We start from the raw sequence: 13568 nt of genomic DNA, 5'->3' as shown, positions 1-13568 counted from the left end.
CCATATGAGATATGGAAAGGAAAGAAGCCTGATCTTAAGGTTGTTAAGATTTGGGGCTGCCCAGCCCACGTTAAAAGACACAACCCCGATAAGTTAGAATCAAGGACAAAGCGATGCATATTTGTGGGATACCCCAAGGAAACTTGTGGGTATTATTTCTATCATCTCGAGGACCAAAAGGTCTTTGTAGCTAAGAGAGCAGTGTTCCTTGAGAAGGAACACATTCTTGGCGGAGACAGTGGGAGAATGATAGAGTTGAGCGAAGTTAGAGAACCAAGCTCAAGCACCACTGCCCGAGTCTGTTCAGGTACCTAATACACAAGTTTCAACTTTACGCAGGTCTGATAGAGTATCTCATCCTCCTGAGAGATATGTGGGACATATTAGAGGAGAGGATGCTGAGGATATTGATCCTCAGACCTACGAGGAGGCTATTATGAGTATAGACTCCGGGAAGTGGCAAGAAGCCATGAATTCTGAGATGGATTCTATGTACTCCAATAAGGTTTGGAACCTAGTTGATGCGCCCGAAGGTATTGTACCCATCGGTTGCAAATGGATCTTTAAGAAAAAGATCGGAGTAGATGGAAAGGTAGAGACCTATAAAGTAAGGCTAGTGGCTAAAGGGTATCGTCAAAGGCAAGGTGTTGACTACGACGAAACCTTCTCACCCATAGCAATGCTAAAATCCATCAGAATTCTATTGGCTATTGCAGCACACTATGATTATGAGATCTGGCAGATGGATGTAAAAACCGCATTCCTCAATGGGAACCTCGAGGAGGTGTATATGATGCAACCTGAGGGATTCGTGTCCAAGAACTGCCCAGATAAGGTGTGTAGATTGCTTAGATCCATTTATGGACTAAAACAAGCTTCCCAAAGTTGGAACATAAGATTTGATGAGGCAATTAGATCTTATGACTTCGTTAAGAACGAAGATGAGCCTTGTGTGTACAGGAAGGTAAGTGGGAGCGCTATCACCTTTTTGGTGTTATATGTGGATGACATCCTCATCATTGGGAATGACGTAGGAATGCTATCCACAGTAAAGGCTTGGTTATCTAGAATTTTCTCCATGAAGGACTTAGGGGAAGCATCTTATATCTTGGGGATTAGAATCTATAGAGATAGATCCAAGAGGATGCTTGGCTTGTCCCAGTCCAAGTACATAGAAACTATTGTCAAAAGGTTTGGCATGGAAAATTCCAAGAGAGGTCTCATACCGATGAGACATGGGATATCGCTTTCTACGAGTATGTCCCCAAAGACTCCAGAAGAAAGGGCGAACATGGATATGATACCTTATGCCTCAGCAATAGGGTCTATCATGTATGCCATGCTATGTACTAGGCCTGATATAGCGCATGCTCTGAGTGTCACGAGCAGGTACCAGGCGGATCCAGGCTTGGAGCACTGGAAAGCAGTAAAGTGTATCCTTAAGTACTTGAGAAGGACTAAGGATCTTTTACTAGTATATGGAGGTAATAGCCTTAAAGTTGAAGGCTACACTGACTCAAGTTTTCAATCTGATATCGATGATAGCAAGTCGAATTCAGGGTATGTGTACACCTTGAATGGAGGAGCAGTATGCTGGAAGAGTTCCAAACAAAATACCACTGCTGACTCGACCACAGAGGCGGAGTACATTGCTGCATTAGATGCAGCAAAGGAGGGAGTCTGGGTGAAGAAGTTCATCACAGATTTGGGAGTCGATACAGATAGCGACAAGTCGACTTCCTTATATTGCGACAACTATGGGGTGATTACTCAAATAAGGGAACTCGGGTCTCATCAGAAGTGTTCTAAGGAGGTTCCAGCTTATAAGAGAGATCGTAACCTGAGGAGATGTAGTAATGGAAAGAGTTCCATCCGAAGATAACATTGCAGATCCACTGACAAAGCCGTTGTCTCATATTGTCTTTGAGCGTCACAGGGGTCTGATGGGGATCAGACACATAGGTGATTGGCTTTAGGTCAAGTGGGAGATTGCTAGTCATAGGTGCCCAGCAAGCCAATCACGTGAGTGATGGCACGTGTGACTTGATACAGAATCTTTTTGCTTATTATATTTTGGCGTATATCACTTTATAACTATTGCATAAATGCATATATATATATTGTGATGTCCTTAGATTTGTGCAATGGGAATCGGATCGTGATGAGATCACGATAATGAGATCGATTCACCTTTAAACACATATCCTAAATAATCCCGGTCATAGGTTACTCGAGAGGGACATCGTGATAACCGGATAGACTGGTGTGTTGTATACCCGTCCATATGATGGATGCAGCTGGTCTTATAGCTGCTCGTGTAGGGACACTAGGGATACAGTACAGGTGCTCATTGGAGAATGAGTTCACTGATTGATCCGCTTACGGAATGCTGGATGGTTGATGATGCCTTATTGTCAGACAGCGATTCCGTAGTCCTAGTGGTGTATCTGGTCCTTAGACTTGAGACACCAAGGATGTCCTGTATGAGTGCTCCACTCTTTGATACCAGACTTATAGGTTTGGTTGTCCCCAGATCTAGTACAGCTGGTCATTGGGAGTGGTAGTCGACGTTACGAGGGCTATTGAGTGTCAATAGAGGATCATCCACTCTCGACGTCATGAGAGGAATATCCTATGTGTTCTTGCTCAGACAAATCCCTGGCCAGGGTCATTCGGGTTGAGAGAGAAAGAGTTCTCCGGGAGAATCCGATTAGAGCGAGACTCGAGTAGAAACCATATGGGTCTGACAACACCATGCTCGATATACGGTCTCTGGGATATTAGATGGATGAGGGACTATAGGTACATGGTAACTGAGGACAGACAGGTCCAATGGATTGGATTCGCCTGTATCGTCTGGGGACTACGACGTAGTGGCCTAGTACGTCCGTAGTCGATGAGTCGAGTGAATTATTACAGAGATAATAATTCACTGAGTTAGAAGGAGTTCTGACAGGTATGACTCACGGCCAGCTCGATATTGGGCCTAGAGGGTCACACACATATGGTAGGCATTGCGATGAGTAGAGGTTCGGATATGAGATATCCGACGGAGCCCTTGTCTTATTGGATGCAGATCCAATACCCACTAGGGAAGGACCCATTAGGGTTTGACACGGGATCTCTATAAATAGGAGGGATTCACAGCCTCATAGGCTAGAGTCTTTGCTTGCCTTTCCTATTCTCCTCTCCCTCTCCACCTCAGAGTAGGCCTGGAGTTTTGAGGAGCGTCGTCGCAACCCTGCTGTGTGGATCACCGCTAGAGAGGAGGACGCTTGACCTCCTTCACCCTCTCCTAAGGATCTGCAAGGAAACAGGGATATACGATCTCCCTAGGTAACACAATCTCTATATGCAGTTTTGTGTTTTGCGGATTTTTGCGCACCAATCTTCGCACGACGACGAACATCTTTTTGGGAATCGGGGATTTTGTTTTCTTGTTCTTCCGCTGCTCATATGATGTCGCTCCCCAATGATTTCTCAACAATATGGACAGCAACCTTACTGTTTAGGAAGTTATTAGTGCTGCCCGTGTCGATGAGAACAGTGATCGGTTGTTGTTTGAGAAGGCCTCCAACTTTTATCGTTTGCGGGTTTGAGTAGCCAACTAGTGTATGTACCGTAACTTCGGTCGGTTGTGGCTCTTCTTCTGCATCTTTTTCTTCATGTTTAAGGCTATCTTCTAAATGTTCAATGACCTCTTCTTCTATCGGTTTAATCATAAGAAGTCCTCCTTTACTACAGCGATGCTCACGGCTCCACGGCTCGTCACAATGCCAACATAACCCCTTTGCATATTACTCCCGAAGCTCTTCTCTTGATAACCTCTTTGGTGTAGGGACTTGGTCGACAGTAGGGGGGGCTGAGGGCTTCAATATTACTGGTTGAGGAGCGACCCTAGTCCTCTGAGCTTCATCGTTCAATTGCTTCTCTTGATGTCGTGCGAAAGAGATGGCTGCCATAAGCGTATACGGTTGTCGCGCTTTAACTTCTCCTCGGATCTCCGGCTTCAAGCCCTCAATGAAGGTCCTCAATAGCTGTTTTTGAGACCAATCATGAGTTTGATTAGATAATCTTTCAAACCTGGTTTGGTACTCTTGAATGGTGGAGGTTTGTCGGATCTTTGCTAGTTGTCCGTCAATATTCTCGTAATCGGTTGGTCTGAAGCGGATCAGCAGTCCTTCTTTAAATTGTCGCCATGAAAGGACTCCATAAGTATATTCAAACCAGTCAAACCACTGTATAGCATCCCCTTCAAGATGTATAGCTGCAATTTTCACCATAGATGCATCCGCGGTTTTGTGGTACCGAAAATATCGCTCCGCGCGCGAGATCCAACCAATCGAGTCTCCTTCTTCCCATCTAGGGAAGTCCACTCTCATGCATGGATAGTTGGAGTCAGTCATATAGCTTCCCCTCCCTTGGAAGTCATCTCTTCGGGCTTGGTGTGATTGGGCAAAGCTCTCTCCTTGATATGATTTCTTCGGGTATAGTGGTCGGCCCAATCTGAGTTCGGTAAAGAGCGTCCGAATCTTATCCTCCATTCGTGCCTCCAAGGCTTCGAATTTAGCATTGATTGCTTCCTTAGATGCCATAGTATATGGCCCCAAATCTATGATATTAAGATCTCTCTTTTGTTGTTGGGTTAAAGGTATGTATAGGTTGAGAGAAGTGATGGTCGAAAGGGTTGGTGGATTGGTGGATGTAGGCTGCGGTTTAGGCTTGTTTTGTGGCTGTTTTGGGTGCAGTTTGAGGGTGTGGTTTGGTAGAGTTTTAGGGCTGTGGATGAAAGTTTTGGATCTGTGATAGATGGTAGCAAAGGTTTGACAGAAATCCGTGGAAGTTGCAGCAAGTATGTGCTGTCTTGTAAGAGTAGAATTGTCGTCGAAGAAATAACGGTTTCTTGATGTAATTTCCACCAAAAACTTGAGAGAATTGAGGAGGGAATTGATAGCAAAATCACAGTTTATATGACAGCAAGGATATCTAATTTAATCAAGAAAATTGCGGCAGTATAACAGCAAGGAAATTGGTGCAAGTTGCGATTGCAGAATTCTCGTCGAGAAATTTCAGCGGGTTACGACGAAAATTTGCAGCAACATAAAATCGTTTTTAGAGATGAATTTCTTAATATATCAATCTTAGATGGAAGCCAAGATGATCTATGAAGTGTATAAGAAATTTCCTTCAAAAAAGATTGCAAATAGATGGGTTAAGGCAACAATATGCAGCTGAAATTTTCTAAAGCATAGATTTTCAAGTGCAGCAGATTGGACATAAAATATCAGTAGTTTATATTGAGAATTTTTCGATGAAACCAAAGGTAAATCCACTGTTAGGAAATATCAAAAATATCATAAAAATTTCGTAGAAATTTGGATAGAAAAAGTACAGTAGCAAGATCAAACAGATGGTGTTATGCGGCTTGAATTCTGCAATTCAAGTGCAGCAGATTGGACATAAAAGATCAGTAGTTTATATTGAGAATTTTTTGATTAAACCAAAGGGAAATCCACTGTTAAGAAGTGTCAAAGATGTCATAAAAATTTCGTAGAAATTTGGATAGAAAAAGCACAGTAGTAAGATCAAACAGATGGTGCTATGCGGCTGAAATTCTGCAATGTATCTTTCGTCGTAGAGATGAAAACTTTGTGACGAAAAGTTTATGCAGCAATATAGGAACGATTTTTTTTTTTTTGGATTTTCGAATAAGGATAACTAAATTGCAGCAGCAATAAGGTAGGAAACCAGAACCTGTTGCAATTCACGGGGAGATCAAAGGATGATCCGTGGTGGTGGAGATGATGACGGAATTCGGTGATTATCTTTTAAGCAATTGTGAGAATTGCTTTGGATGGTTGTAGAGGGTTGATGGATGGCTGTGGAAGGGCAGCGAGACGCCAAGAACGCTGCTCTGATACTAGGTGTTAGAACCCTTGTGGATTCTAAACTTGGGGTTGATCTCTTTAGGGGATCGGCCTCCTTGGAACTCTATAGGGGTTCCTCCCTTAGTTTGCTGCTCAAAGGTTGCAGAAAAGATTCATCTATTGCTTATGAAAAGAGAAGGAATACATGGCTATTTATAGGGCTTCTAAACCCTAACTCCTAAAAGGACTCCTACTTAAGACTCTTACTTCTAACTAACTCCTAATAGGACTTTTACTCAAGACTCCTATTCCCTTACAACTCCTAATTCTTCTCTAAGAAAAAACCTCCTACATGAATGCCCCTCTCAATTAGGACTCTCCTAGCTAGAGTCCTAATAGAATGTCCCTCTCAATTAGGACTCTCTTAGCTAGAGTCCTAACAGTTTTACATGAATGTCCCTCTCAATTAAGACTCTCCAAGCTAGAGTCCTAACAGCCTTCTGGTGACACATTGACCGATCTTCCGGCTTGACGTCCAATCTTCTGACATGTTCCACTCTGGTCCAACATTGATTCTTCCTGGTTTAATTATCTCTTTATGATCAAAGCTAGTCCTACGTTGCTCAAAATATATATTAGATCATAAACTCTATCAATTGGTTTCATCATTAAAATATAATATTCAACAATTGTTTAGCCTGCCTACCTGTGATTATGTTGTAATTACACGAGGAGACGTGGCAGGAGCGTGGAGGTGATAGTGAGACCCACGAAGCCGAGACGGATGATTGCAATGCATGAAGATGTGCTGAGATGCCAACGAAATTGATAAGGATGAGATGGATGATTATAAGGCATAGTAATGCGCCAATGAACATATAGATCGTGATATGAGTGATTGGGTCCGCTGGCTTGGGCTTGATCACATTAGGCTATAGTCCATGATCATCTAGTGTGATTGATCATGTGATGTGTGATTATTTATACACCTACTAGATATGTATATATATTTACATGTGATGTAGATATATATTAAATATGGATATATGTGATACATCATAGGAGATCGAATAAAAATCTCTTCTCTCGATAATATTAAGTCGATAAACGTAAGATAATTATATTGACCCATATGACCTTCCATCATTATAGGGAGGAATCGATTCCCAACGTATGTTGAGTTGGTCAAGTCTCTCGAGGCTCACTTATATCATGATTTGATATCTTGTCTATGACATAGAGATGTCACCGGTGACTTGAGGATGTGGTATGCTTGGTCGAGTCCCTCAAGGGCTAATCATCAAATCGGACTCATTTTGTAATAATGATGATGACTTAATTGAACATCATGGTTGGTTGAGTCCCTCGAGGCCATGGTAGTTTAGAGGCCGAATAGGATGGGAATCACAAAGAGTTGTGATAAGCAAGAGTTGTCTACGTTTTCAGGCTTAGCGTGATTGGTCAAGTTCCTCGAGGTTACGATGAGATACCGATTAGATCTCAATCCCTACTATAGATCCATCGGGGATCTTTGATTTACATATCGGAGGAAGTTTTGTGATTTGCGAGAAAATAATGGGAGTAAGTTACGATAGAAGTCCTTATCTTGATTGTTTACTTTTTTCAAAATCTGCATGTTATGTTATTTCTGTAAATTATTTTAGGAACAGGGAAGGACTTAGCGATATAAAATATCCAAGAGTCTCTTTCGCGCTAGGATGATTGAGGGGACACTAGTTCAAAACCAGATCCTTATGATAATTGAGTGGATAGAGAAACTCACGGGTTGAGGAATGGTCCTAGAGGATAACCCGTGTGTAGATCTTGTGCTTGGGACATTGGTTCAAAATCATATCCTTAAGATTATTGAGTGGATAGAGAAACTCATGGGTCGAGGAATGGTTCTAGAGGATAACCTGTGTATGGATCTTGTGCTTTAATCTCTTTTCTCCATTCATCATGAATTTTAGTATGAACAAACTTGAGGTTGTCACTCCCGATGACCGGCTATACTAGATTTGGAATGTCCATGCCTATAAGTCTGGTATCAAAGAGTGGAATACTCATATAGGACATCATTGGTGTCTTAAGTCTAAGGATCAAATACACTACTGGGACGATAGAATCGCTAATAATAAAGTATCATCGACCATCCAATATTCTGTGAGCAGATCAATTAGTAAACTTATTCTCCAATAAGCACCTAAATTGTATCCCTAGTGTCCCCATATGAGGAACTATAAGACTAGCTGCCTCCATCATATGGACAGGTATACAACACACTAGTTTATCCAGTTATCTCGATGTTCCTCTCGAGTAACCTATAACTGAGATAATTTAGGGTCTGTGTTTAAAAGTGAATCGATCTTATTATCGTGATCTTATCATGATCCGATTTTCATTGCATAGATCTATGAACATCACAATATATGCAATGAGTAATATAAAGTGAGAAAAAATACCAAATAAATAATAAGCCAAAAGAGTATACATCATGTCATACGTATCATCACTCACGTGATTTGCTTGTAAGGTACCTATGACTAACAAGTATATGCATTTAAAATGACATATGATTAGTTGAATTCAAGTTTCTTATAATCTTTCAAAATGGCATATAGATAGGCAAAGTTTGGTTAAAACTCTATCATCAATTGCTTATTGTTATAAAAAAGAAGGAGATTGTTAAATCTTAGATTTTGATAATAAAATAAATTAATTAGTTTGTGAACTAATATGCTTTTAGGATAAGTGACACAAGAAATACTTCCATCATGGACTCGAACTATCAAAGGGCAAATTGTCAAAGTAGGAGAATCAAACATTGTGCTAGGAAAACTATCATGTCGAAAATTGGGCATCGAGCTAGAGGATTGGTTGACATGCCGAAAATTAGACTTCATGCTATAAATTCGGGCATTATGCCAGAAAAATTAGGTATTGCATCAAAAGATAGGATGTCATGGGAAAGTCAACATATCGATAGATCGGACGATATACCAAAGGAAAGGATGATGTACCAAAGGTTTGGATGAAGTGCTGAAAGATCGAATGATATGCCAGAATGGCATACAATGTGTTAAAAGGTTCATAATTATGCAAGATATATGGTTGGATTTTTAAAGTCTTGATCGAGGTCTCTTTAGGTCAAATTGAGTTAGTATTGGGTTGAAACCATGCCAACTTGTCAAGAAACTCATTGAGCTTGAACCAGAGCTGAATTGGGCCTATTAGAAGGCTAAATTGATGACCTAAATTAGGCCTGGGTAGTGGTACCGCTAGGACCAAGTAGAAGTACCACCTAAGTTTGTCGAAAAGCACTATTTATGCTTTTTTTGTAGTTCCAACAGTAGCACCACCCAGGCTGACGATAGTACCGCCAAAGCCTTGATTTGTGACCTCATTACAGTGGTAGTACTGCTCGGTACTAGCGGTAGTACTATTAGTACCCCAAAAATTCGAGGATTTAAATTTTTAGTTCAATTCTTGAAGCCTTTGGGGGTCTATAAATACCCCACTCATGCTTGCTTGATGGAGTACGAATTCTTAAGTACAAAAGTGTTATAAACTCTCTTTTTAAGAAGTGTGAGTCTCTTCCTCTTTGAGTTTAGAGGTGATTTTAAATTGTCGGAGGTGAGAGACCTTGTAAAAGAGAGAGTGTGAAGGTTTTTTCCTAAGCCTATTAAAAGAAGAAAACCTATTACAAGAGTAATTGATCTTCGCCTATTAGAAAGAAGATCGATAGTGAAAGCTGATGGTCTCGAAGGAAGAAGAATTATGAGTGGACATAGGTCGGGAAGACCAAACCACTATAAATCAATTTGCATCCCTTTTCTTGTCTTTGTTTTGTTATTGCTGACTAATTTACTTCACTCGCACTTTTGATTAAACATATTTTCGATATAGATTTATTAATCTAAACTTAAAATCGTATAAAATTGCTATAGTACTAATTATGATGCTCCTAGCTGTTGATGTCTAGATTGTGTGTTCTTGCCCTTCTTTGAAGGTAAAGAATGTGATCCTCCGAGTGCAATTGGTGCAATACTAAAAAGCTACTTTTAGTCATTTACCTATTGTAATTCATTATCTAATTATTTCACCATCAAAGCTTGATTAAATTCTTTAGCATATGTCAGTAAAATTAATACAATAATAGAGTTTCTAATTGATAAACAAATTTGCCTCTCAAAGTGATGAGCTCTTTAATATTCATTAAAGGCAATATATAGAGAGAACTGAACTAGCTTAGTAAAATAATAATCATACTCCATCATAGTCTTGCTTCCCTAATTGATGCTAAGGAACTTATATTATTTCTAGAAGCAAACTGAATCAGAAAAAAATATTCATATAATATATTTTTAAATTACTCTGAAGTCACCATATTGCCTTTTTCATCCAACATCCTCTTTTTTTAGATCCATTAAGTGATTGCCTTTCCTTTCAAAATGAAATAAGCAAAAGACACCTTCTAATTTTCTCTACATTCAACAACTTTAAATATTTTGTCCACTTGACGGATCCAACATTCAACAAATATTAGATCCGGCTTGCCCTTAAAAATAAATGATCCCGAACTATCAATTGGAATCTAGTCTAGTGCTATTACGAGATTATTTGAAAAATAAAAAATAAAATAAATATTTTTAGCAATATTGAGTATGAACCTTTATAAGTCAATTGTAAAATAAATATATATTCAAAAGTCAATTATTTCACTAGCATATATCAAATAACTAAAGGAGCCCTCCTCTAACAATGGATAAAGAGACTTTATCTTATAAGATGAGTTTATATTCTCTCAACAACAGATAGAGACAAAACCCATATCACACTTCTAATAGCCATGGTATAATTTCCCTCACTCGTCAAAGTGATGATATGTTTTTCCCAAAAGTGCATGGAGGAATCACCTAGTCATCACATATGATAGCCCATTAATCCCCAAAGAGAATTGACCTACCTACCTTTAGTAGGAAAACAAAATCATCTCATACTAATAATATCTCTATCGAGATGAAATAATACAATGAAACATCTTAATTTATCTTTCAAACTTTATTATTCTAAAATAATATCAATTAGTTCTCAATTGCCTTAAACATAGCTCAATCAATCAAATTGAAGTCGATTTAATTGGAACCACCCTAGATTGGTATAATTTAGGCTAGATTAAATTTAATTTAGATTAAAAAACTTGAATAAGTCAAATCAATTTAGAATCACCATAAATCAATATCAAATTTAATTTGGTTCAATCAATGTTCGGACCCAAATCAAATAAAATAAGGGTAATAGGTTAGGTTGTTCACTAGGCTAGGTTGGGCTAGTCAACATACACATGAATGTGCATGCATCATGGCTAGGTTAGCTCATAACTCATGGATTAGTCATGTGCACGACACATGATTGCCTATGTTGGGTTGAGCCGAGTAAGCCTATGTGTTAGGCCTGGCTTGTCGATTGATTTTAGTCCAAATCTTGGTACAATTCCATAATTCTGAAATATAGTATCATGGTATTATAATCATAACATCTAATCATTAATATTGAGTCATTAAAACATAATAAATAGTAGTTGATTAAAAAGATAAAATTGCGTAAGAAAGAAACTAATATTTTTAATCACCTATTATTTAAATCTAATTAAAATTAAGTATTACAAATAGTATCATACATGTAAGATATTAATTAATAAAAATTAATGGGTGAGGGACATCACTCCATTCACTATTTAGAGTGTGATACTGGTTTGTTTACATCCGTGATTAGGAGAATATAAATTATTTCCGAAGGATAAAACTTCTCTATCTATTGTTGCAGGAGTACTCCTTCGAATATTTGATATACATTAGTAGGATGATTAACTTTTGGATATGTATTTGTCTTACAATTGACTTATATAAGTTCCTATCCAACATCGTTGAAATTTCTTGGTTTTATTTTTTATTTTCAAAACAGGCTCCTATTAATACTAAATTGGATTCCAATAAAGAGTAGACCTTCATCTACTGATAGATTAGAGCTAATTGAATTTTATTTTTGAGTTGACATCACTATGTTTCTCGAGGATTATTTTTTATTTATGTTTTAATTAATAAATAAATTATAATAAATATTTATAATTTATTTATATTAATTATAATAAAAAATTATAATTAATTAAGTGTGTGTCTTTTTTCCGGTATTAATATTGGGATTTTTTATTTCTTTATGCTGAACAATTTGCCATTCTTGAATCAATCTCAAAGTTTCATTTTTTTGGTCTATTCTTGAAAGGATTCAGTGGTGCAAGGGCGAAGAATGTAGGTGTGGCCATCAATTAAGCAACACCTTGATTCATTTGATCACTTTAATTATGATATTGAGATAATCAACTAATGACATCATCATCTACCAGTACTAACATAGCTTTTTCTTAAGCAAGACAATGAACTAACTCCTCAAACTATTAAAACATTACCCTAAAACTATTAAAACTAAGGATAGCAATGGGTCTTCAAAATCTCTATGACCCACACAAGCATTATCATATATTTTTATTGGGTTAGAAATAGCTTTAGATAGAAAAAGAAACTAATCATATTTAATTCACATATGAGAAACTAATCAATTCATTAGGTAAACAAATTTACTCTAAAATCAACATGATTTTATTTTATTTGATTGCATGTAATTAAAAAGAATCCTCTTACAATATTACTAATAATTATACCACTCGAAAAAGAAATTTTTTTGTTTTTGGAAGAGGAGCTTCACATCAAAGCTATAACTAACGGAAAGGCGTAACGGCAAGAAAGTCACCCCAGCATATTGGTGAAGGCTAAAGCAATAGTGCACATCTGCGTCAAGTCGGAGTCCTCCTTGGTCAAGGGCGAGGGGACCTTCAGCTCCTTGAAACCGTCCTCGCAGGTGTCGGGCGCGTCCACAGCGGCGCTAAGATAGGTCTTGGCGTCGACCAGGCGACCCTCCTTGATGGCCGGGATGGACGTGTTGAGGTCGGAGAACAGGTCCTCGTAGACGCTCCCGCAAGACTCCAAGCCCTGCTTCGTCTTTGGATCACTCGTTCTGGCTAGCAAACTCTTGACCTTAGCGCTGGCGCTGGTGGTTTTGTCCTTCGCCAAGGTAGCCGCGATCACCGTCAGCGACTTCTGGTCCGCCGACCCGCTCCCCGGGTACGGGAGGAGCTCCGCCACGCAGAAGTCATAGTTGATATTGGGGCTGCTATTCGCCGCGTCCCTGCACGCCTTCTCAACCGATGCCTCCACCCCGGGGAGGAGGTGGTGGTGGAGGAGGACTGCCACCGCCAGGAGAATACAGATGGTGGACGGCCTCATCGATCTACTGCTATCGATAGCTTGGTTAGGTTATGCGTGCTCGCAAGGAGACGAAGTTGATATCAATATATATACTTATTGAGGCGGATAAATATTACCGAATTCTAGAGCCATTATTAGGCAAGAAATAAAGAATTCAACTATGGAATTTTTTTTTATAGAAAGAAACAATTTTAAATATTTAGTATCGATTATTCCTTATTAGTGTTCATAAGGATTATAAACAATTCTAAACATTTATAATTTGATTTTATATGGGGAATAATTATTTTTTAATTTGTATTAGACGTGGAAATCTGGGTTTTACTATTGATATTTAAGTTAGATTAAATTATTTTAGTACATGGGTCAATGAGATGCA

General features: G+C 38.8%; 1 protein-coding gene across 1 annotated transcript; it reads right to left on the bottom strand.

Annotated features, from left to right (window-relative positions):
• Positions 1-12670: 12670 nt before the first annotated feature.
• On the bottom strand, positions 12671-13207 carry LOC103973146 (putative invertase inhibitor). The gene has a single exon (XM_009387637.3). It carries the CDS (start codon positions 13205-13207, stop codon positions 12671-12673), a length of 537 nt encoding a protein of 178 aa, XP_009385912.2.
• Between the last annotated feature and the right edge of the window lie 361 nt (positions 13208-13568).

The sequence above is a fragment of the Musa acuminata genome, chromosome BXJ1-3, assembly GCF_036884655.1.
Source record: "Musa acuminata AAA Group cultivar baxijiao chromosome BXJ1-3, Cavendish_Baxijiao_AAA, whole genome shotgun sequence".
Taxonomy (NCBI): domain Eukaryota; kingdom Viridiplantae; phylum Streptophyta; class Magnoliopsida; order Zingiberales; family Musaceae; genus Musa; species Musa acuminata.
Note: the sequence above shows the minus strand (reverse complement) of the source record. Positions and strands in the feature narration are given on the sequence as shown.

Excerpts from the sequence above, each read along its gene's own strand:
- LOC103973146 (XM_009387637.3), bottom strand. The coding sequence starts at position 13,207 with ATGAGGCCGTCCACCATCTGTATTCTCCTGGCGGTGGCAGTCCTCCTC.